General features: G+C 46.3%; 2 protein-coding genes across 2 annotated transcripts in view; one reads left to right on the top strand and one right to left on the bottom strand.

The window, feature by feature from the left end:
- Positions 1–98: 98 nt before the first annotated feature.
- OGG1 (8-oxoguanine DNA glycosylase) lies at positions 99–13,349 on the top strand. The gene is made up of 7 exons (XM_063122230.1): positions 99–355; positions 2,309–2,685; positions 3,818–3,997; positions 6,763–6,944; positions 7,178–7,325; positions 9,797–9,846; positions 12,760–13,349. The coding sequence occupies exons 1-7, from the start codon at positions 246–248 to the stop codon at positions 12,862–12,864; spliced, it is 1,152 nt and encodes a 383-aa protein (XP_062978300.1). The 5' UTR covers positions 99–245; the 3' UTR covers positions 12,865–13,349.
- Positions 13,350–14,987: 1,638 nt separating this feature from the next.
- The window catches only part of CAMK1 (calcium/calmodulin dependent protein kinase I), a 30,951-nt gene continuing 20,658 nt past the window's right edge, over positions 14,988–25,280 (bottom strand). The window contains exons 6-12 of the mRNA XM_063122239.1: positions 23,277–23,403; positions 21,600–21,675; positions 20,341–20,453; positions 20,150–20,228; positions 18,761–18,848; positions 17,783–17,879; positions 14,988–16,562 (exon numbers count right to left, since the gene is read on the bottom strand). Coding sequence (XP_062978309.1) covers positions 16,498–16,562; positions 17,783–17,879; positions 18,761–18,848; positions 20,150–20,228; positions 20,341–20,453; positions 21,600–21,675; positions 23,277–23,403 — 645 coding nt within the window. The 3' untranslated portion in view covers positions 14,988–16,497. The remainder of the gene's footprint in view (positions 16,563–17,782; positions 17,880–18,760; positions 18,849–20,149; positions 20,229–20,340; positions 20,454–21,599; positions 21,676–23,276; positions 23,404–25,280) is intronic.

Raw genomic sequence — 25,280 nt, 5'->3', positions numbered from 1 at the left:
GCCCATACAGCCAGTACTTCCGCCCAACCGGACCACAGAGAATACCCAATTAGCCTAGAGCGGCCCAATGCTGGAATTCGTCTACCCCTGCGCGATCCCTCCTCCAAATTCGGTGGGACAACTCTATGGTGATTTTGTGGGCTCGGAGCTGAGGGTCTCGCGCCAAGCTGCTGCACCGACAGCCGCACCAGGAGCGACGGTTTCCCCGCTCCGGGCCCAAGGGCGGCGACAGCAGAAAGGACGACATGAACTCCCGCCCAGCCCCGCTGCCTCGAGCCACCCCCTGGCGCTCCCTGCCTTGCCCGCGCGCCGAACTCCGCCTCGACCTGGTGCTCTGTGGCGGGCAGACCTTCCGGTTAGTGCGCCCCCTCGCGGCTCCCAGTGAGGAACTGCAAGCTGCTGAGAAGGATTCCCCCTTGAGTTGCCTCCAATTGCCCTGAGCCCCTCCCCCAAACCCTCCTTCCTTCCCTCTCCCGTCTTGCCCTGAGCCTGGGCCCGGGGTGGCCACCTGCGCTCTCCTCCTTCTTGCCAAGGCTCCTGTGCAACACAGCTTTTGTTGGCACGGAGATGCAACGATGGAGAAAGCTGGCCTTCTTAAAGGCATATAAGCCTTGGGAGGAGGAGGGGGGAAACAGATGTGGGCAACTCTGCCCGCTTGCTGATGCTGTTCTTTGAACAGCATCCTCGCTGACCCTTAGTCCCACCACTACTCCATTTCTTTTTGCAAAGGTTCCCTGACGAATCTACCAGATTTTTGGGCCGTTGTTTATATTTGCTAGGCAGCCATGTTCCCTCCCAGCCCTACAACCCCTCCTCCCAGCAACACTCGACTATAGAAAGCATCTGTAGTACATTGGAGCCCTTTACTATTGACTGATGGTGTTTCAGTCAATCCTTTTAAAACCTTCTTCTTCTGCCTGTATAAACTCTTTGATTTCATGCATAGCATAGCTTTCTGAATTCTTTTAATTCACTCTTGGAAAGAGGATTGCATGGCCCATAACACGACCTGTCCAGAATACTACCCTTTGGGGCTCTTGCTGGAATTGAAGAATGCAAAGCTTGAAAGAAAGCACTGGAGCTATTTTTTATTATATTGCTGTTGTGTTGCAATTGCTGTAAGAACCATGCATGCATGTCCAACAAGGGGCTATATACTGTACCATGGTGTAGCATAGCAAAAAAGGATGTGTGTTCATGAGTGCACATGCAATGTGGCCACATGGGGATCTATAGTAACAAGAGGCGCATGGAGGTGACTGGTTCTACCAAGCCCTTCAAATAAATTCCTAGGGTTGCCTGCAATATAAAACAGTCTTCGCTGACCTGATATCGGCCAGATGTTTTGAACTATAACTCTCAGCATTCCTAATCATTGGTCATGTTGGTTGGGGCTTGTAGGGATTGTATTCCATAATGTCCGGAGATCACCAGATTCGGGAAGGCTAATAAAAAGGTTAGAAATATAGCAAAAATAGATAGGAAAATAGGAAGCCCATCTAGCCCCATATTGCCAATGCTGACTTGCAGAGGTTTTCCAGGGCCTCAGGCAGGTTTTTTCCCCAGCACTACCTGGAGATGCCAGGGAGCGAACCTTGGACCTTCTGCATGGAAAGCGAATGCTCTGTCATGAGCTACACCCTCTCACTTTATAAAGCATACAGCACTCACAATATTTAGAGGAAAGAGCAGTCATGCATTGTTGATAGATGAGAGTAGTAGAGAAGCAGTGTGGTGTTTGGGGAGGAGAGGAGAGGAGAGGAAACTTTCCTTCCATGAATTTCCTTATGTTTGTTTGTTCATTTGTTTATTTATTACTGGCATTTATGTATTGCCTAATTTGCCAAAAAGCTAGCAAGTTATGGAATCCAAGATGCTGTTTAAGGGGCCCTCAAGAGAGACACTTTCCATAGGCCCCCTCAGCCTGCAAGAATAGGGTGACCATATGAAAAGGAGGACAGGGCTCCTGTATCTTTAACAGTTGTATTGAAAAGGGAATTTCTGCAGGTGTCATTTGTATATATGGGGAATCTGGAGAAATTTCCTCTTCATCACAACAGTTAAAGCTGCAGGTGCCCTGCCCTCTTTTAAATCTGGTCACTCTAGGATAGCTCCTGCACCTTTAACTGTTGTGATGAAGAGGGAATTTCACCAGGTTCCCCATATATACAAATGACACCTGCTGAAATTCCCTTTTCTATGCAACTGTTAAAGATACAGGAGCCCTGTCCTCCTTTTCATAGGGTCACCCTAGCTAGGCATGTCCTCAGACTGTCCCTGCTACTAACTAGACCTGTGTTTCTCTCAGGTGGTCGGAAACCAGCCCTGGCTACTGGACTGGTGTGCTGGCAGGAAGGGTTTGGACCCTCACACAGTCAGAGGAACAACTCTGGTACACGCTGCATGATGAAGACAAGGAGGAGGGGGGCAGCAGGGAGGAAGACGGCCTTTCTGAACCACCGCTGAAGAAAGGGAAAAAGCAGACACAGTCTGATGTGAGCCGCGCTGGGACGAGCGAACGGTCGGGGAGCCATTTGTCAGGAGAGCTGATCCGAGGAATGGATGGATTAACTCCTTCGCAGATCCTCCAGGACTATTTCCAGCTACATGTCAACCTGTCTGCTTTGTACCAGGGCTGGTCTTATGTTGACTCACACTTCCGGGAAGTAGCCATTAAGTTCCCAGGTAGGTGAGTTCTGGAATGGCGCTGGGACTTTGAGGCTTGATAATAGCGTCTTCGTGCAAGTAAAATACAATTTATGTGATGGAAGGGGGGAGGGTGCAGTTTCCCAGGTAAGTGCATCAGCATACTTCAGGAGCTGGGGGCAGGTGGTCTTGGTCCCCATGGAGTTTCCTTTATTGGGCGTTAATTGACCTGCATCAGGACTGTGTTGCATGCTACCAAGTGTGCAGAGTTTCACAGAGGTGCAGAATTTGGGTGCTTAATTAACTTCCTTTTTTATTTTTATTTTAAGGAATCAAAATTGTAGTCCACATGGCTTTAAGGAGAACTTTGGAAATACGCCGGCAAGTTGCACAGTGAGCTCTGTAACGGATACTCAGTTCTTATAGCTGTGTATGCCTGCGTTTGAAAAGTCCAGAAATCTGTGGCAAAGTCACCCTCATTCTGCACCAAGGAAAGATGAATTCCGTGGCCTCTGTTTAAAAAAAGAAAGCCAACAAACTCCATTTGCACAATTTGCTTATACATAAAAGAGTGGAATCCAACATTTTGTATAAGTAAACTTGTGCTTGCGCTATGGGCCTTCCTCCTACCTCCTGCAGCCTCCTTCACTCCCCCAAAATCTGTTCTGGAGGTTCCCCAAGTCCCTGGAGCAGATTTTAAGGATGCACAGGGGGCTGAGGGTGGGAGGGGAAATCATCCATTCCACTGATGAAAGCAGTTCCTTTGTCAAGAGGACGTAATTGGATTCCACCCATTGTATTGTGTTGCTGATAGGAAGTCATAAGGAGGTATCAGGCCCCTCCACCTGACTACCAGCAATGCTACTCAGACTGTTTTCCCTCCTCCAAAGGAGTTTTCTTCTGATATTTCACCATGCATTGCCTGCACATTTCCCAGCTTGTTATTTTGCAGTCCTAAGGACTAGAAACATGGGTGGTGGTGGTTTTTAAAAAGGAAGACTCTGAGGTGACTGAATTCTGTGCCCAACAATTAATTCCACAAGGCTGCAGAATGCACCTAGTCCTGGACATTGAGAGCTGTCAGCTTATTGATATGGCCTGCATATTTCAAGCTTTCTGTGTAAACTGGGTGTTTGGCTGTTTATCTACTGTCCTCCGTCTGCCCTCTCAGGGGTGCGGGTGCTGCGACAGGACCCCGTGGAATGCCTCTTTTCCTTCATCTGCACCTCCAACAACCATCTCTCACGCATCACCAACATGATCCAGCACCTGTGCCAGGCCTTTGGGCGCCGCCTCTGTCAACTGGACACCAAGACGTACCACGCGTTCCCCTCACTGCAGGCGATGGCAGGTCAGGAGGCTCTCTGGACAGGTGCTCTGAGCACAGATGGATCAAGGCGGAGTCTGGTTAAAAATCGGCAGGGCTGTGGCCCTGCCTGAATGCGACAGAGCTGGGGATATGCAGGCATTTCAGGCCAGACCAGAGAGATACCATGGCATCTTTGCATTTCACACGTGCATTTGGGCTTAGAGGAGATCATGTTGCTTGGCTGAACTGAAAAAGCAGGAAGTGTTAGGGTAACTTCTGCTAAATGCTTTTAAATGCTCAGTGGGCAGGTCCTCTGATCAGGACAGGTTGTATTTGCCAATTCTGTGCCCCATTCCTTTCACTCAACAAAGTCTTCTGTATCCCATTGTTCTGTGTGTCTACATCAGCCTTCACCAACCTGGTGCCCTCTACAACTCCACTCAGACTCCACTCAGCATGACCAGTGGTTAGTAAAGATGGGTAATGTAGTCCAAACCACTTGGAGGGCACCAGGTTGGGGAAGACTGGTCTAAGTCCTCCTTTATTTATTTATTATTTATTAAAACATTTGTATCCTGCCCTATTATCACTGGGATCTCAGGGCAGCATACAGATAAAATCAGAACAATATAAACATAACTAATTTACACAGCTAAAAATGTATTAAATTGTTAACAAATTAAAACGGGTAGAAAAAAATTAAAAGCAAAGAACAATTATAATCAACTAAAACTATGTGTAACCATGGAGAATTTAGTCCTTGAAGGCTTTGATAAAAAGCCATGTTTTAACTTGGCACTGAAATGAAGCCAGTGTCGGTGCCAATCAGGCCTCCAAGGGGAGGGTATTCCACAAGCAAGGTGCCACAGCAGAGAAAGCCCTATCCCACGTCCCACCATAATGTATGTCTCACATTGGTGGGATGCAGAGGAGGGCTCCTCCAACAGATCTCAAATCTCGGGCAGGCATATATAGGGAGAGGCGTTCCCTCAAGTACCAATGTCCTAAGCCGTTTAGGGCCTTGAATGTCACTGCCAACACCTTGAATTCAGACCGGAAGCATATAGGAAGCCAATGCAATTCTTTTAAGACCGGTGTTATATGGTCTTTATAAGATGTTCAGGTGAGCAGTCTAGCTGCTGCAGTTTGCACCAGCTGCAACTTCTGAGTCGTCTTCAAGGGCAGCCCCACATAGAGTACATTGCAGTAGTCTAATGCATTTTGTGATCACAAGCTCAGGAATATGCGAATAGGGCAAGTGTTGATGTTTAACAAAGTGAAAAGAAATTCTTATACATCCATACTCAAAGGTGCTATTTACAGTAAAAAGCCTCTGGGGATAATAGAAGCATGGTGGGTTAATTTCTGATGTGAAGATTGCATGATTAAAACCCCTCCCTATGTGCCACGGCTCTAATCTGGATTGGGTTCCCATGGAACTGCTTTTTCTGAAAAAAGAAAGTGGCCCATCTGCTGCCAAGATGGTTGCCGAAAGCTGGGCTACAACTTAATTGGTATAAGAGTTAAATCCACTTACAGGACTCAAGCCGACAACTTCACATAGTTCCAGTCTGGGTTCAGGCCTGGTTTTGGGACAGAATCAGCCTTGGTCGCCCTGATGGATGACCTTCTTTGGGAGAGGATGGGGAGAGAGCGATCCTGTTACTACTCCTTGATCTCTCAGCGGCTTTCGATACTGTTGACCACGGTATCTTTCTGACTTGAAAGAGGCTGTAGTGCACCCTCTCCTGAAGAGGACCTCTCTGGACCCAGAGGTATAGTTGCCACATACCTATCGCTAATATCCCCTTTTTGGGCAAGGTGCTTGAGCGTGTGGTGGCTGGGCAGTTTCAGATGTTCTTGGAGGAAACTGATAATCTGGACCCATGTCATTGCCCTATTCGCATATTCCTGAGCTTGTGATCACAAAATGCATTAGACTACTGCAATTTGCTCTATGTGGGGCTGCCCTTGAAGACGACTCAGAAGTTGCAGCTGGTGCAAACTGCAGCAGCTAGACTGCTCACCGGAACATCTTATAAAGACCATATGACACCGGTCTTAAAAGAATTGCATTGGCTTCCTATACGCTTCCGGTCAGAAATCAAGGTGACAAAGAACCAACCAATCAATCAATCCACCTCTGCTGGATCGAATTAGCCAAGATGGGCAAGGGTCAAGCTTACATGTGGTGGGACGGACTGATCCAAGTGTCTTGTCCACATCATCAGGCTGCAACAACTGAAACTGATCCCAGGAAACATGACCAGACGGGGCACTGGACACCTCCCCAGACTCTGCGATAACTGTGGCGTCAAGTTCTGAGCGAATACAAACACCTTTCTCCTTTACTCATCATACCTCTCCCCAAAAATAGAATATGTAGTTTTAAAGAAATTTCTTGCCCCATCCCAATAAGGAAGCAATTGTAAAACCAATATATAGTATGCAAAGCTAATTTATTTATGCACGTAATTTATTCCAGTTATAAAATGCTGAGTTTCTGGTTGCAGAAATCATCTGAAGTGCCAACTGGAAGACCTGAAGCTGGCACTGATACCCTGCTCTCTGTTATCGTCCTAGACGATGTGTGTGTGGGTTGTCTGGAGGACAATCCGGCCCCTGGAGCAAAGATGGTTCCCCACCCCTGTTTTAAAGTAACCAGTTAATTGACTGATGTGGTATCAGCCATTTCTTTTTGGAAATGGTGATTACTTCCTGATATTTTCTGGACATATGTTTTTCGTTATTAGATGATAGCATTGCTTCTAAGGGGGAATGATCCTTCTTTGCATAACCTGTTGCAGGAGCAGACACAGAAGCCCGGCTGAGGGACCTGGGTTTTGGATATCGGGCCCGGTTTGTTAGCGAGAGCGCCCGCGCCGTTCTGAAGACCCTGGGGGGCGCCGCCGGCCTGCAGCAGTTGCGCACTGTCCCTTACGAGCAGGCCCGGCATGCCTTGTGCACCCTTCCCGGAGTGGGAGCCAAGGTGGGTGTGAATTGGTCACTTGACCCCGCCGTTGCCACGGTAAACAAAGCTGTGAGGCCTCAGGAGGGCCGCTGGGCTGGGTGTGGCTGTGGCTGTTTGTGGCGGTACAAGAACCACTCCAGGGCAGTGGGCGGCTTGGACTCTGCCCCGGGGCTCCGATAGTAGCTGTGTGACCTTTGGCAAAGGCCCACAGGACTATTATGGTGGCTCAGTGTTCTTCAACTCCCTTGCAGGTGGCCGACTGTGTGTGCCTCATGGCGCTGGACAAGGCCGAGGCGGTGCCTGTGGACACACATATATGGCAGGTTGCCAAACGGTACTATGGCCAGGAGCTGGGCATGGGGGCCCGCAGCGTGACGGAGCGTGTACATCGAGAAATTGGTGAGGGCTGGTGGGGTCAGATGCCCGTCCTTAGCGAACCAAAGCATTAGAATATAAGAAGAGCCCTTCTGGATGAGGCCGAGGATCCATCTAGTCCAGTACTCTGTTCACAAAGCAGCCAACCAGCTGTCAACTAGGAACCCACAAACTGGACACGGGCACAACAGCACCCTACACGCCCGCCCCCCAATGTTCCCCAGCAACTGTGTACACAGGCTTACTGCCTCAGATACTGGAGGTAGCACATAATCATCAGGGCTAGGAGCCATTGATAGCTTTTCTTCCAGGAATTTATCCAACCCCCTTTCAAAGCCATCCAAATTGGTCCCCATCACTACATCTTGTGGTAGTGAATTCCACAATTTAACTATGTACTGTGTGAAGAAGTCCTTCCTTTTATCTGTCCAGAATCTCCCACCAGTGAGCTTCATGGGATGACTCCAGGTTAGAGGGTTTTGAGAGAGGGAGAAAAATGTCTCCCTATCCACATGCTCCACACCGTGCACATCACAGCGCGTGATTCAGAACACAGCCTCGCATTTACGTTTCCCATTGGGACTCTGTGAGCTAGTCCTTGTCCCCGCTGCTTATGGGAACAGTAAGACCGACTGCTCAAGTGCCCATTCCAGAAAACACAAGTCCTGCTGAATTTATTTATTTATTTATTTATCAGACCAAAGGCCTTTCTCAGTGGCGGGGGAACCTTTTTTTGGCCCAAGAGCCACACTGGCTCCAGGCAAGCATGCTGGGGGTTCATTCCAGTAGTGGGCGGGCTCCAGCCCAGAGTGGGTGGAGTCACCCCATCGCTGACATGCAGCGACCAACATGCATGTTCAGACTCTCTCTCTCTCCCTCACACACACAGGTAGAACAGCTCCTTTCCCCCTGCTGCTTCAGTGAAGAAGAGAGAGCTCCTTCTTCACCAGACACCACTTTAAGGCTCCTGACGGGAAAGCTGAGGGGGGCATGCAGAGCTTCTTCTGCAAGGGGAGGGGTTTCAGGGATATGGGGGACCTGCAGGACAAATTCAATCTCTGGGCTAGAGGCTCCTCAGCCCTGACCTCTCTACTCCAGCCTCTTGTTCCCCACAATGGTACAGCAGATGCCTCGGGGAAGCCCATGAGCAGAATAGCAGGGCAAGGCTCCTGCCCTGCTGTGCTTCCCCACCAACTGGTACTGAGAGGCCTCTGATGCCGGAGATAGCATTTAGCCATCGTGACTAATAGCCATGGACAGCCTTATCCCCCATGAATTTGTCTAATCCCCTTCTAAAGCTATCAAAATGGGTGGCTATCCCTACATCTGGTGGCAGCAAATTCCATCATTTAACTTTGTGCTGTGCGAAGAAGTGCTTTCTTTTGCCTGTCCTGACTCCTCATACCAATTCAGCTTCAGGAGGTGACTCCGAGTTCTGGTATTGAGAGAGAGGGAAAGAAACCTTCCCACCCCTTGCACTCTGCACAGCCTGACACACCTCTGTCATGCCCCTCTTTATTCACCACTTTTTAAGCTCACCCCCTCCCCACCACAAAGTTGCAACCTTTCCTCAGAGGGGAGATTCCCCAGCATCTGGGTCCTTTTGGTGGTCCTTTTCTTCACTTTCTCCAGCTCTACAATACCTTTTTTATTATTATTACCATGTTGAGGAACACGAGCAGAGAGGGTGTGAGCTACTTCCCTCATGTCTCGTTTGTGGTCTTCCCATCGGCATCCCAATTGGCCCCTGTGGAAATGAAATTTTGGACTAGAATCACCCCATTCCTATCCTAACAGTGGTAAAAAATATTTAATTGTTTAAGGATTTATTTCCTGCCATCTCAGCTTCTAACAAAATCAATTGGAAGTAAAACAACATTTTTTTAAAAACGTCATTTTTTAAAAAAAAATATCAAACAATTTTTAAAAAAAATCAAGGGCAAAAACAAGGATAAGATGATGATGATGATGATGATGATGACGACAACAACAGCAAGCCAGCAAGAAGAAAGAACTTTAGACTAAAAGGGCAGCCAGTTATCATAAAGGCAATCCAATATTGTTAAAAGACTGAGAGAACCAGACAGATTTTGCCTAGTACCTAAAAAAATAAAAAGAAAGTTCCTGGCAAATGTCCCCCACAATGGGAGCTTGAAGAATTGGGTGCCTCCACTACAAAGGTGCCCCATCCATTAGTCACTCTCTGAATGTTAGGAGGCCCTCCCTGCTTGGAACCTGAAAGTGAATAATAATAATAATAATAATAATAATAATAATAATAATAATAATAATAATAATAATAATAATAATAATACACGAGATGGCATGGACTATTGTTAGAAAAGAAAGCCTGCAATTCTACTTCTTTTCTAAAATGGCTTCACTTTCTCAAGAGATGGAGTCTTACTCCATCCACCAACCAAGGCAATCAAGGTTCTGTACAGCCTCTGTACAGCTCCCTAATAAGCCCACTCTCTCGATTGCTCTGCTTCCAGGGAACTTCTTCCGGAGCCTGTGGGGACCGTATGCTGGATGGGCACAGGCGGTGAGTAATAAGTGCCAATCCTCTTCCCTTTCTCCCACCGTTAGTTTGAGCATGTGCAGTGGCTGGGGCGTAAGATAACAAGATGGGTACCCTACCTATGACCTTATGTGCATTTCACAGTTATATTGTCCAGAAACCGGTTTTGGGTATATAATTCAGCATTTTTTTTTAAAAAAATAATAATTTAGAAAGCAAGTTTCTAGCTCTTAAGAGGTCAAACCATAGGCTTCAACGTGTCTGGGCAATGCCTGATAATTATCTTACAAGCAAGAAAGGGAGCAGAGCACAGTTCCTAGTGGCCAGGACATGGGGCCTCACTGCCCTATAAAGCTTCTTGCCCTTTCCTGTAATTGACAGTAGCAGAAGGAACAAGGCAAATTTGATCCAGCTTTTCTTGCCACAGTCAGGTGGGTCACTTGCAAGAGAAGTTTTTACTCCTAGGCCAGGGGCCAACCTTTTTTGGATCAGTGGGCACATTTAGAATGTTTGAGAGAATGTCATGGATGGTCTGGCAAAATGGCTGCCATGGGGGCGGGCGGGTTGCCTTTTGAAAACAGTCCGGAAACTTCAACTGGTACAAAACAGGGCAGCACGGTTACTAACAGGGACTGGCCAACGAGACCACATCATGCCAGTCCTCTTTCAGCTTCATTGGCTGCCAGTCCAGGTCCGGGCCCGATTCAAAGTGCTGGTATTAACATTTGAAGCCCTAAACAGCTTGGGGCCAGGCTATCTGAAGGAACGCCTCCTCCCATATGTACCTGCCCGGACCCTAAGGTCATCCTCAGGGGTCCTTCTCCATGAACCCCTGCCAAAGGAAGTGAGGCAGGTGGCTACCAGGGGGAGGGCCTTCTCTGCTGTGGCACCCCGGCTGTGGAATGAGCTCCCTAAGGAGGTTCGCTTGGCACCTACATTGTATTCTTTTAGACGCCAGGTGAAGACCTTTTTATTCTCCCAGTATTTTAACAGTCGATAAATTAATTTTAACTTTGCTGTTTTAAATTTGTATTTTAAAATTGTATTTTTGCATTGCTGCTTTTTTTATCTTGGTTGTGCTTTTATATTGTAGTTTTATACTTCGAATTGTCTTAATTTTGTAAACCGCCCAGAGAGCTTCGGCTATTGGGCGGTATAGAAATGCAATAAATAAATTAAATAAATAAAATGGCTGCTATGTAATGTTGGGCATGGCCAGTCACAACACACCCATTTCCCAGAAGGTAAACTGACTAAACTGAAAGTAAAGTAGCTTGACCAAGAACCTAAATATAAGGCAGAGGTGGAGTCTGAGCTCCAAAAGACAACACCACGGTCTTGGACCTAGTTACAGATGGCGCTGGAGTTTAGCCCTTCGCTTTGTAACAAGCCAGCCTCCCAGTTAAAAACAAACAAACATTAATTTTTAAAAATCTTAACAAAATAAAGAGTAGGAGGGATGAGGAGCCTGGCAGGTGCCAGGAGAAGTGTCCCTGGGCACCACTTCTAGGCCATGTTCGAACATAAGACGAGCCCTGAAGCTGGATGAGACCAAAGGTCCATCTTGCCAGCATCCTCTTTCCCACTGTGGCCAACCAGATGCCTCCAGGAAGCCCACAAGCAGGGCTTGAAGGCAATAATTCTCCCAATCCCCCACCAATACTGCCACTGAACATGGAAGTTCCATTGAGCCATCATAGTTAATAGCCGTCGGCAAGTGGAACCTGCAGTGAAATGTGCGGTGTCCTGCTATTCTCACGTTCTCCCCCTTCTCTCCCCATCTTCTTCCTGCATCCTCCCTCCCCCCATCTCTTGCTTCCTCTTTTTTTCATTTTGAACAAGGCCCATGGTGACCCTCTTCCCCCTCCCCTTTTCGCCACACAGACACACGTGCAGCCTGCTGTTTATCCGTTGCCCTGGGACTAATTAGTTTCATGTACTTCTGCAAATGCTCAAGGTCTCCCTGAGACTGCAGACTGCTCCCTCTTGGTCATGGGAGAAGCTTTTTGCCGTCCGCAGTGATTGGCACGCCCTGCCCAACTTGGCTGTTAGAGGGAACGTGAGGTCCACCACCTTTTTGTCTGGCTCTTTTGTACTGGCTTATCTAAGCTGATTTTATTTGTTGCATTATTATTATTATTCTAAAACACCTGAAGAAATATATTTTAAGAGGCGTCTATTAAATGTATTAAATTCATTTAAAGTCTTCTAACCTAGTGGCATAATTACATTTTGTGGCAGTGAGATTAATTATATGTTATCATTTAATTATTCGTTCATTCAGTTATGTGAAGAACTTGCTTCCTTCTCTGTCTGTACATGCAGAGGAAAGCATACGCAGCTCTGCAGGTGCTGAATCTAAGGCAGCTTTCCATAACCTGAGGTAGTCCAAAACATCTGGAAGGCAACCCAGAACATCCCTCACCAGTGACCATGCTTTATGGGGGGTTGTAGTCCAAAACATCTGGAGGGCACCAAGTTGGGGAAGACTAATTGAAGGGGTGCTTTCCTGCTCTCTTTTAAATGGTCTGAGTGAGAGAGTGTGTGTCCACATACCTGTGTTTTGTCTGTATGGGAAATTGTGAATTTGTGTATCAGGCAAGGGTAGGCAACTTCAGATGGTTGGGGGGGGGCAATCCCTCCTCCCAAATCCACCAGCCCCCCCCCACACACACACACACTGCTGCCGCCAAATTCAGCAGCAGTTTAAGGGCAGTGTGGCCCACGTGTGGCCAGCCCATGGTACAGGGAAATGAGCAGAGGCCACAGGTAAAGTTTGCATTTTCTGAGACAGCAGCCTACGTCTCCTCTCCAGGGAGGCAGGTGCCCTTTCCACCCCAGCCTCTGCCGTCATGCTCCCCCTCCGACATGGCCTGTTTTCAGGCCACTCCTTTGTAAACGTGTTCATCATTCTGGCTCTCTTCTTTCCTTCGCCAGGTTCTTTTCTGTGCGGATCTAAGAAAATACCAGGAGTCTCCAGATCCAGACGCCAAACACCGCTGTGTCAAAGTGGCCAGGAGCAGCCACTCCACCTTGACATAACAATCTCTCTTGCAGCCCCAGTATTATTTGTGTGTCTGATTCAGGCAAGTAAGAAAACGGTTTCCTCGACAGGGCCGGAGCCAGATAGAGAGGCCTCCTCACTGACCACAGGCCGCTGTCTGAGCAGCTGAAGAGAGGGCCCGAAGGGTGTGTATTGTGGACCTCCTAATTACGCTGTTGCTGTTTGGTTGTTTTCCCACCAGGGGTCGCTTGTGGTCGAAGCATGATGTGTAGCCGCCATGTATTTGATAGAATAGAACGCTTTTTCCCTGTAGCTTTTGTCTCTTGCTTTGGCCTTGGAGTACAGTGTTACTGTGGTGTAGGCCAGTTGGAGGCGGTTTCCCTCCTTGCCAGAACCAGGGCCATATATTTAGACTTTGAACTGACTTACTCACTGCAAAAAAGGAATCTTCACACTGAGTGGCAGCCAGTGAGGGCGGAAGTCTCGTTTGCTATTAGTGGTCTTGTTGATGTTGGGTGTCTGGATGGGGCGGGGTGGGGTGGGGTGGGGGAGGAGGGAACTGAAGGCCTTTGATCCAGATCTAACCCCACTAAGGAATTCCTTCTGGCCTATTGGGCCTACTAACCTTTAATCTAGCTGTGGCTAAAACCTTAGGCCGCAGTGTCACTTGTAATTAAAGGGAAACTATTTCACGTTGTCATCCTTTCATTTCACAGCTAATTTGCAGGTAACATGTAAAACGTTTGTACATACGGCTGTGTCTGTATGCATGTGCTCTGTATCTGCAAAGCTCTTGCCGTTGGATGGCTCCCAACTTCCTGTTATGGAGCCTGGCCACTTGTGAGAGGTAGGTGTGTGTGGAAAAATACACTGCTACCCTGCTGGGCCACTGGCATGAGAGCAGAGGGGTCCCCATAAATACAGAAATAAGCTGTCTCTGGTCTAAGTCATGTATTGTATTGTATCTCTGCCCTCCTGGGGACAATCTTTCACTCTTTGGCTCTGATTTTTTTTAACTAAAGTTAGTCTTGATTAAGTCCCCAGTGAGCAAGTTTCAAGTGACCAACTCAGTCGGACTAAGGTGACAATCCTGTGCACATTTACTTGGAAGTATGCCCATTGAACTCAGTGGGACTTCATTCTGAATAGAGCGGTCAAACTGTGCTGTTGGCTGGTTAGCAGCTGTTGTGTTTTGCAGGTGACCATATTCTAAATGAGAGAACTGGTTACTCCCAGTCAATGTGGGGACAGCGGAAATGTCGTTTGCTGTTAATTCAGATGGCTACTGCTGGGGTTTGGCACAATGGTAGCCATTTCAGATGCTGAAATGGCTACCATTGTGCCAAAACCCAGCAGTAGCAAGAATCTCTTCTGAAAGGCACCTCTTATCTCACTTCTGGTTTGTTGTTCTAGTGCCCATTCCACCTTTTGGGAGCGACTTTACTCTTACCTTGTAAAATAGGCCCTCTTCCCTACCCCAACTTATGTGTTTGTGTGCATATATCTCAAACAACACAATCCCATTTTTTTCTTGCTTTTTCCTATACCTGGATTGCTATTCCTGAACATATTCATTGCAGGTCAATAGCTTAGCTTCCCCCCACCCCTCTGCTTCTCCTGCCTAACTCTCCTTTTCTCTCGTTCTTGATGTTGATTTCTTCCATTTCTATAATGAAGTTTTAAATGATATCTTGGCAGGTAAATTGAGTATGCTGCAGCCAAAGCTAAGCATTTTAAGTTCTGCTGGTTTCAATGGGAGAGGATTCAACCTGCGCTTGGGTCTCCCTGTCAAAATTAATGGGATTTTAGAAGCGAGCAATTTGGGCTGGCATGACTTGAAGTTTCAGCAAACCATGATTTGCAGTCTCAATTTCTATTCCCATGTTCACCCCATCCATTTCTCTTGACTATCCTAGATTGTGAGCTGCTTTTGGGCAGAGACCTATTTATTTTTATCCTTTTATAAAGTGTTTAGCCTACTTCTAGGTGCTGTATCAACAATGCTAAATAATAAACACTGATGGTTTGTCCTCTGGGACTCTTCCTTTGAGCCTCGTTTTCCCTTAGAAATGGATCCAGAAACTGTGTTTACAGCACACCTGCTCCCTGGATCAGAGCTTCCTCATTTCCTTGCAGCCCTTCACAGACAGATGGAGCCATGTGCACTTCCTTCCTTTTTAATACAAGAACAAGCAACAAAATAGAAACTTCAAGTTAGAAAGTTCCTCTTGAACCAAGAGGGTGGTGGGAGAGGACAACAGAGCAAAAAGAGGAGCTGTGGGCTTCAAGATCAGGCAGGTGAGCAAAGGGGAGGCCGGACAACAGGAAGAATCCTGGTGGTGCCAGGGCAAGACTGGGTGAAGACAGGCAAAGATTTTTAAGAGCAAAGTCAGTGGGATCTTCACCCAAAGTGTGATCAAGCCTTTGCAACTGCCGTCGGAAACATGCCGGCTAGCAAGTTGAACACAGGGTTGCCAACTTGCTTCCCCTGCCGAGGAGATGTGCCAAGCCTCAGTCTAGCCCTCCCTTTCTATTTCACGCGGGCTGCCCAACTTTTAAAAAGAAAGTTGAAAGAGACATACATGCGTTTATGGATGTATGCTCACTTTTCCCCTTACCAAATAATAATAATAATCACAAATGTTTTAAAAAGAGTTGCAAAACTGCTCTGGAGATGGCCAATAGCCATGAGGTGCCTGCCGCAGTTGGCTTCCTCCCTCCACTCCCCGAGTTCAGCCTGAACCACGCTGAAACTCTGCAGAACCATTTGCCACCCTCCCCAAGATAGAAGAGAAATTGTACATGTGGGCTGAGGGCACATAAAAGCCACCACTCTTAAAGAAATTACCTGTCTTCACCATTTGACAGCTAAATGACTTGGGAAGAGGCACAGCTGGTTCCAGCAAAGCCGTGTCCCTTCAGTCTAGCTCCGGCTTTCTTGGCAGCAGAAATGCGCAACCCTCCTACCTGGAGGAGCTTGCAAACGGCTACAAGCTACAGCAGCCGCGCGCTCTGTAAACAAAGCAGCTTCACTGCCCCCTGTAGCATGTGATTTGCGTCAACGGGAGCGCCTTTTAAGCTCTGCCGGCCCTTTCATTGGGAGTATCTGTTCCTCCATTGTGGTTTGCTTGTTGTCTGGAGCACGTAGGTTGACAAGGAAACTTGACTAGCACTTTTTTTTCTTTTTGGCATCTTCAACCTCCACGATTGTGTGGAGATCCCCCTTTACCTTGAGCAGCTGCTGCAAAGCCCCCCAGTCCTGGGTGTTTCTTTCCAAGATCTGGCCATCCACAGGATGGGGTGAGAAGGACGACATCGTTGTTGGCTTAGGCTGAGGGGTGAGCACAGGGCACCGACAGATCCTGTCGGCTGTGGCCAGCAGTAGGTCATTCTGTGGTGAAGGGAGGGAGGAGCATCTCCAGGGAAGCGTGTGGTTTATGATCAGCCCCCCACTTCCAGATTCGGGCGTGTGTGACTTAACAGGGGTAGCCTTCCAGACCCCTGCAGTGGGGCTCAGCCACACTTTGCTGGGAGGGATGATGTGGTGGAAAGTCCCAGACCCTTCCCTGGCTCTACTTGTGGCAGCAGGAGAGAGCTGGGCTTGGAACTGCCCACCCAGCTGTGGGCTGGTGCTGGCACTGCCGTCTGTTTCTCTGTCCGCCGGGGAACGTTCAGTCCTGAGTCTGACGGTGAGAACCATTCCCCAAGGATTCCTCACTGCTCCCGGAAGCTGAACCTGAAGAAGAGTACGGGAAAATGGGGCTGGATCAACAAGGAAGCAGGCTACAGTAGAGCCAGCCCACGTTCAGCAAAGGAAAGCTACCAGCTCCTATCTTCTGGTCTGGATATGCAGTGGACAGGCTCACACTTGATTTAATAGCAGCTTAAAATGGACCTCCACGAAAGCATTTTGGAAGCGTTCTAAGGGACACTCACTTTGCGGTGATCATAAGAGAGCATCCTTAAAGGACTGTGCCTATGTTACTATGACAGTGGCAATCTTCAAAATGAGGTGAGAGAGGAAAGGAACTGTCCCCAAACCTGACGGGACGACTGGTCAACCAGGATGCTCATTTGCGTTTGTCCAGATTATGCTAAGCATTGGTTTAGACTTTAAAAAAATTAACACATTTAATTTTGATAGACAAAATACAAAAAGAAATACAACTAGACCCCTATAGTTCCAAAAATGACCCAGTGTCCTCCTTTACTCCCAGCCTACTCCCAGACCCCCACTTGCCAAGCCCACCCATCCTATCATCAGCCAAGAGGAACACCAACTTTAGGGACGTTTTGAATATCGATAATTAGTGAAGCTGCCCAAGTCAATATCAAAGTCTCTCCTTATTTTCTAACTTCGGAAAGGCTGAACAGTGACTCCTGGGACAAAACTGGAAGTGAATGGAAGCCCCTCATTTCCAAGTTCATGAGGAAATGGAGAGTTGCTTTTACACAGGTCACTCGACTCATGCCCCTTTCAAACTGCTAGTGTTTAGTGATACTCTTTTTGCAATCATTCTGTCCAAAAACATGTATTGAAAAATCAGAGGGGAAAGCCTGGAACTTTGTTGAAAGAGTGTGTGTGTGTATTAATAGGAAAGCAGGGACAGGATTGAGGAAACAAGATTTCATGAGAATTCAGCTTCTGTCACTGTTTTCAGCTTTGCCACTGAGATTCTGAATGCAAGAACATCAAACCTGTCAGGCAACATTTGATTCCTAGAAGTGAAATGTTACCTTAGAATTCAAAGGCTTAAGGTTTGTCAGCACATCAAGTATCAATGGTCACAAATGCAGATCAAATGTTGCCAAGTATCCAACACTGCCTTCAATGCGGGCCAATATTAGACATCAAGATTCACAGGGGGGAGTTTTGAGGAGGAGTTCTGTTTCAGCGCTACGCTGATGTCACCACAGTACCCTGAGGGGAATATCCCATGCGACCCGGCCTCTTACCATTGCTCTCCTGCATGGCTTGACTATGCCCCTCTTGGCTGGTTCCAAGTTGTAGCTTCCTCATATGCCTTACCACAGCAGTTGCATTGAAGGCTTGCTACATAGGACAGGAAAAAAAGTAGACAGGTGTCAGGATGGGGGAGATGGAGTGGCAAATGAGAGAAACACTGAGATTAATGCTGTTGCTTTTCCCCTGCTCACTCCTGGCAGCAGTTGGTGCTGAGGAAGTCGGGACTGCGAATACCTGTTCTTAGCAGGGTAACTAAAAGGTATATCTACATCAGCCCGGCAACCTCCTGATCGGTTGGACACAAGCTCCCATCTTCCCCAGCCAGCAGGGTTATTGGCCCATGCTGGCTGGAGATGATGGGAGTTGTAGCCAGACCCATACGGATGGTGCCTGGTTAGGGAACTCTGATCCACACCATAGGCCTAAACCGGTTTAATATGAACATCAGAAGCAGCCTTATATTGAGTCAGACCATGGGTCCGTCTAGCCCAGTGTTGTCAACAGTAATGGCTCTCCAGAGTTTCAGGAAGGAGCTTTTCTCAACTGAGCCTGGCAATGCCAGGAATCGAACCTGGGACCTTATGCATCCAAAACATGTACTCTTATTACTGACCTATGGCCTCTCTCTCTCTAGAGCATTCCTGGGAACTGTAGATTGCGAGGGGGCTGGCTAGGGTTCGTCTTACAGCATTCTCAGCACCTTCAGCAAACCAGAAATCCCCAAGATTCTTTGAGGGAGGTCATGCTGATTCAATGGGTAGAAAACCAATACAGTTCCGTAGAGATAGACTTTAAAAAGTGCACATGGGCCTCTCTTCGTCATGCCACATGTGAATGTTCTTAATCTGGGTCAGACTTTGAACATGCATTCCAGCCAACATTTGCGTTGCGTTCTAATTTGAGCAGAAACAGATGTAAGCCTCGCGTGTGAAAACACCCTACTGCTGGGTGGCAGGAAGCGTCCTCACCTTCCACTTGCTCTTGGCGAAATTCTTTTTGATCTGCTCGCTGACTGACTGGTGGATGTTCTTATCCAATGCTGTGTCTCCAGCGATCCTGACAAGGAGAGGAAAATCGGATTGAGTGGTTTGGCATGGTGGGATACAGCCAAAATCAGGAAAGAGACAGAGAAATAAACACCCACGGCAGTTGTTATTATTATTATTATTACTATTTATTACATTTCTATACTGCCCCATAGCTGAAGCTCTCTGGGCAGTTTACAAAAGATTAAGACATTAAAAATCAATATACAAAATTTGAAACCAAAAAATCACTGGAGCCCTTTCCTATTGCAAACAGCTGCTACATGCCCCAAACCCAGAAATGTGGGGATAAAAAAAGAAAAGAAACATTGAGTAGCCTTCCCCAAACTGGTGCTCTCTAGATCTGTTGGACTGCGACTCCCATCATTCCCCAGCCAGGGGCATCCCGGGAGTTGCAGTCCAACACGTCTGGAGGGCTCCAAGTTGGGGAATGCTGAAATAGAGATCCACATACTGCACCAAAGATACAGAACATGTGTCATTTTGACTCACTTACGCAGTTCTCGGATAAACTGGTGGCTATCTTCCCAATGCTGCTACCCAGCGGTTCAGTTAAGAAAGTTTACACCAGCAGTGGTCAACTTGTGTCTCTCCAGACATTTTAGAGTACAATTTCCATCATTTATTTACTTATTTTTAGTTTTTTTAGGATTTTTATCCCGCCCTTTAGCCAAAAAGGCTCTCAAGGCAGCTTACAAAAATATTTCTTACAATCGTCCCTGCCCACAGGCTTACAATCACCAAAGCTGACTAGGGCTGATGTGAGTTGTAGGCCAAAACATCTGGAAGGCCACAAATTGCCCACCCCGAGTTTAGACTCGATGTTGGTCTTACAGGGTCAGGGGGTGTCTTTGTATGGTGAGGTGAATTACTTGACTTGTTTCAAAATGCATTAAGCCAGCCCTGCTACTTTTGGGGGCTCCTCCTGCTAGTTCTGCTGAGTGGAGCCCTGGACATCCACGCTAAAGTCCTGCCCTGAGAGCACTGCTGCTGTCCCTGGAGATCCCCTTGCAGCTGAGGAGACCAGATATTGAACATGGGGCCTTCTGCATAACAAACGTAGCCTTTGCAACCGAGCTACGGCCCTTTCCCCATTGAGCCAGTCTTTCATATTCAGTCCCTATGAGATAGGACATGGGCGGTACACTCCTATACATGTCTACTCAGAAGTAAGTCCCATTGAGTTCAATGAGGCTCACTACCAAGGAAGCGGGACAGGATTGCAGCTCAATTTTCCCATTTTACAAACACAAGAAGAGACAAAGACTTGTTCAAAGCCAAATGGCTGATGGGATTTGAATTCCCCCTTACCATGGGTGTTGTAGTGCCTGCTCACAGGTGAAGCGCTTCTTGGAGTCCCTCTCCATCAAATGCTGAATGAAATCTTTGGCTAGGAGCAGAGAGAATGTGAGTGAGTGAGCTGTACAACCGCTGCCCACCCCCAGCAGCCCAGCTCTACTTGATCCCACCACTCAAGAGACACCATGATTTCTGTCCCTCACCTGATTCTGAGATGTCATCCCAGTAGGGCGAATCAAATTCATACTCGGCCTTCAGGATCTGCTCAAAGAGCTTTGTGTCATTCTCATCGTAAAACGGGGGGTAGCCACACAATCTGAGAGGAGAGAGTGGGGACAGGGCTCATGTGACTAGAAGGCCCGAGGGTACATCCCAGGTTTTGGGGGGGGGAGGGAAGTGTGACCTAGGAAGAGGTGGAACAGTGTGGAGGAGTGAGATGAATGCATGGGGGAAGGAGAGAGATAAACAAAGCAGGTTATTTCCAGATCTGGAGTTTAGACAGGTAGATACACAGTGGCAATAGAAAGAGAGAGGCAGGGCTGTGTTTATTTGGGTTGCCAGGCCTTCATGCGGAGACAGGGCCTACACTGAGGTAACCAAGCAAGACTGCTGAACCTCCTACTCTATTCATCGCCAGTCTTCTTACACCCTTCCTCCGCTGCTGAAAGAGTAATGTCCTCTTAGCCACACTGAGGGAGAAAGACGGTTGGTCAGCGAACCAATACTAGAGGAAGGTGCAGTGGGAGATGCAATGCTTTCCAACTCATCAGCACCTCAGAGCAAATAATAATAATAATAATAATAATAATAATAATAATAATAATAATAATAATAATAATAATAATAGTTACTCGCCTCTCCCTCTGGATCAAGGTGGGTACAACACAAATGCAAACATCATATACCTAATTAAAACACTTAAAGCTAATACATTATTAAAAGGCAAATTTAAAATTCAACTGAGTGGGCAACTTGCAGCCTTCGAGAAGTTTTGGCCGGCAACTCCCAACATCCCCATGGATTTCAAAGGTACAGTCACCATCACCAGAGAAGGGCCTAGCAAGCGACCTTGGCTGTAATGATGCCATAGAGATTCAGAGTTTTGTACTGGGTGCAGAACTCAGCATCAGCTTTCATTTCAAAACAACAAGGTGTTTCTAGCTCTTACTGTGAGAAGATACATTGAGGCGTGCCTGTGGAAATCTCAAAAGGGGTATGTGGGGGGTGGGCAAGGGGGCATATTATAAAGTTTCTCAAGCCATAAACAAAGGAGCAATGAAAGACCCAAATGAACAGGCAGAGCAGTGAAGTGAATGTGGCGCCGGAAATACCCTGGAGGGGCAAAGGGTCAAGACATCGTCCAACATTTAGCTCTATAGGACCTCCTTGTCAGAAATACATTCAGGGGGACAGGAGAACCCCCCATCTCCCTATCTGTCTCCCACTTCAAGTCAATACGTACAAGATGTAGGCGATGACTCCGATAGACCAGCAATCCACAGCTTTGCTGTAAGGCTTCTGTGCCAATACCTCAGGAGCTGGACGAGATCAAAGGGGAGGGAGGGGGGGAGAATGTCACCATTAGCAACTGAAAAAATCCTATAGCCACTAATGTTACCTCTTGACAAACATAACCCATGAAACTGGGCATGTTTAGCCTGGAGAAGAGAAGATTGAGGGGAGACATGATAGCACTTAAAAGGTTGTCACACAGAAGAGGGCCAGGATCTCTTCTAGATCCTCCCAGAGTGCAGGACACGGAATAACGGGCTCAAGTTACAGGAAGCCAGATTCCAGCTGGACATCAGGAAAAACTTCCTGACTGTTAGAGCAATATGACAATGGAACCAATGGCCTAGGGAGGTCGTGGGCTCTCCCACACGAAAGGCCTTCAAGAGGCAGCTGGACAACCATCCGTCACGTATGCTTTAAGGTGGATTCCTGCATTGAGTAGGGAGTTGGACTGGATGGCTTTATAGGCCCCTTCCAACTCTACTCTTCTATGATTCTATGACATCATCTTCCACCCCCTCAGACATCCCTTGGAACTTAACTGCAATCCTCATAGTAGCTATGGGTGGAAGGATGGAGTTTCCAGCAACAAAATATAGTTGTGACCTACCCCTATTGTAATGCAAAACCAGTTATACCTATGAATACAGTTCGCGGAGAAAAATAAAATCTAAGTAAAGGTTTAACTAAACTTTTACTGTGTTACTTTTAATTGTAGGTGTCTCTTAATGCCTTTATGATTTGTTTACAGGCTGTATGTTACTGGCACATCACTGTACTTTGGCACGGACCTGTATTTATAAAGGTGTACTTTTAAGTGCTATTTCATTAAATTTAACAGTTAAAGACTTTCTTTCTGAGTAATAATTAAACTTTGACTAGGTTACTTTTAACTGTAGGTGTCTTAAGCACTTCATGATTTGTTTGCAAGCTTTATGTTACTGGTATATCATTGGCCTTCACCTGTATTTATAAAGATGTAAAGACACTTCTTTTGTGTTCATATTTCACTTTGCTCCAATTTGCATTTAATTATGTTTGTTGTAATTATAATTGACTTTATTTGATATTAAAAATATAACTTCATAGTACATTGTTATAGAAGGTAGCCTAATTCTTTAAAAAAAAAGGTTTATGGACATAAATAAACTTCCACTGTTGAATTATAGTGAAAATCATTGTTATTAGTGGAATCTGTGTGTGAAAAGCTTTCCAATGAAGTGTGTTTTGTGAGAATCAGTCAATGGGAAGGAAGTCAAAATGGCATGACCAACTAACTCCTAACTTTGAAGTGTGTGTGTGTGTGTGTGTGTGTGTGTGTGTATGATATTTTGGAGTAGCCTTGAATAGAATGGGCAATTAAGGCCAATTAACTTTGCAAAAAAACTGCTCCTGACGGAGATGAAAACTGTTAGAACTGGTTCATTGACATGGATCAATTTTTGGACTCTCCTTAGGGGCATGGCTATAATAATTGTCATGATAAGCGCCTTCTGGATGATGTTGAACTCCCAACTCCCATCAACCCCAGCCAACATGGCCATCAGTAAGGGGTGATTGGATCTGCAGTCCAACAATATTTAGAAGACCACAGGGAGAGGAAAAACCATAAACCTCTGTAGCTCACCCACATAACCAGGAGTTCCACATGCTGTAGACATGACACTGCCTGAGCCTTCTATCTTTGACAGCCCAAAGTCACTAATCATGATCTTGGAGTCTTCATCCAGGCTGTAATAGAGCAGGTTTTCGGGCTGCCCGGGATGAGGAGCAAGAGGAAAGCAGGGAGACAGAATTAACAGGATTTAACACCTAATATGTCGGCCTACACAATGAGCTCAAAGTAAAGATGCACAAAGAAATCTTCAAGACAGTAGGGGAAAAAGGTGTTTCTATTTCTTAAACCCAAACGTAATAGCCCGTCGTACAAAAATTAAGGGACAGAGATCAGCTTGGACCAAAGCAGAATATGGAAAATAAGTATACAAAATGCATATAATAAAAGGCACAGATTTATGCTGCAATCTGCTCAAGATACTTCTGAAACCTGGTGCCTGCCCTGCCATAATAAAGTAAACATTGTTTTTGGAAAGAAACCCACCAGAATACATTTTTGAGGGTACTCAGAATTTATTTATTTATTTATTTATTACATTTTTATACCGCCCAATAGCCAAAGCTCTTGCGTGTTAAACATCACTAGATCCTCCCAGAGTTCTCAAGTTCTTTGAGGTGGAGAAGTGAGGGGTGGGGGAGAAGAGAGAGAAAGGAAAGCTATGCTAGTTACATGGTTTTGAGTGTAGACACATGGTTTTGAGTATAGACGCCTGCAGGTCGCGGAATCCATGTGACTCAGGTTTCCTGAAATCTCACTGCTCACAATGGAAGTACAATTACATAAACAGGGGAAAAAGAGAAAACTCGTCCTGTGGTTTCAGAGGCTTGGTCAACCAACAAAGAAAAATACCAGAACTAGAAGTTCTTTCCACCTTACCGCCAGAAAGCTCCACCACTTAAAAAAGGTTCAGCTAAGAAAACATTTCCACAAGAGCGAACTGCAACAGTCCGAGCTATTAAAGCACACTAAATGATTCCCGACCAAATGCTCTGACGTGATGCTACCAGGCATTCCCAGCACTAAAAAGTACTTTGAAGAAATCCTGAAACAGATATCAGAATTGTGGACCAGAGGACAGATAGCTAGATATAGATTTGTAAGTAACTGACAGTGGAATCCTATGCATGGTACTCAGAAGCAAGTCCCACTGAGTTCCATGAGACTTACTCACAGGTAAGTGTGTTTTTAGATTGTAACTCACTTCTGTCAAGGTCATGTTTGTTTCTTGTATCATGGTAAAGTATTTATTCTGAATAATGTTAAATAAAATGCAATAAAATGGGGAAGATTAATTCAGTTCCCTATCTGGCAATAGGAACATTGAGTAGCCTTGAGCAAGTCACTTTCAATCTCAGTTTCGTATCTAAATGGGAACAGGGAAATAACTTCCTTCTAAGGAACATTTGGAGAATGAATGTGAGGTTTAAGATTGTAAACCAGTTTATGCATTAAACATGCAGCATAAAATAATTAAATCAACTATTTCTGGCAAATGCACGGGTGATCATTTCTTTCTCTATAGTTTGTATCCTTACAGTGGATAACCACAAGTCTTGGGGTGCAAAAAAACATACCTAAATTAATTGGGATACATCTGACGGATCAATTTATCATTTGATCTACCGAATGAAAAGGAAAGAAGACCTCAAACGGTGCAGTGAGAAAAATATATTAAAGCCCAAGATGTTTCAAGTAGTAAGACTCTTCAAGCAGCAGCTGTCCTAAGGTGCTTCCAGACAAGGTTTTATTGCACCGGTGCCCTGCCTACTTCACAGAATTTTAAGGGGGTTGGTGCTGGTGTTCAGACAATGCTGCCTTTCACTTATAACTCTCCTGTGTTTTCCCATCACTTTTCTCATCTTTTTTTAATACCAGAAAGACCCTGTTCAGACAACACACTAAGCCACGGTGGTTAAGCATTTTGAGCCAAACATTATGACATAGCGTGTTGTGTGAACCATGACTTAGTCATGTGAACCATTCCTAGCCATAATGGCTATATAACCACGGTTT

This window comes from Elgaria multicarinata, chromosome 3 (genome assembly GCF_023053635.1).
Source record: "Elgaria multicarinata webbii isolate HBS135686 ecotype San Diego chromosome 3, rElgMul1.1.pri, whole genome shotgun sequence".
NCBI classification, from domain to species: Eukaryota; Metazoa; Chordata; class Lepidosauria; order Squamata; family Anguidae; genus Elgaria; species Elgaria multicarinata.
Note: the sequence above shows the minus strand (reverse complement) of the source record. Positions and strands in the feature narration are given on the sequence as shown.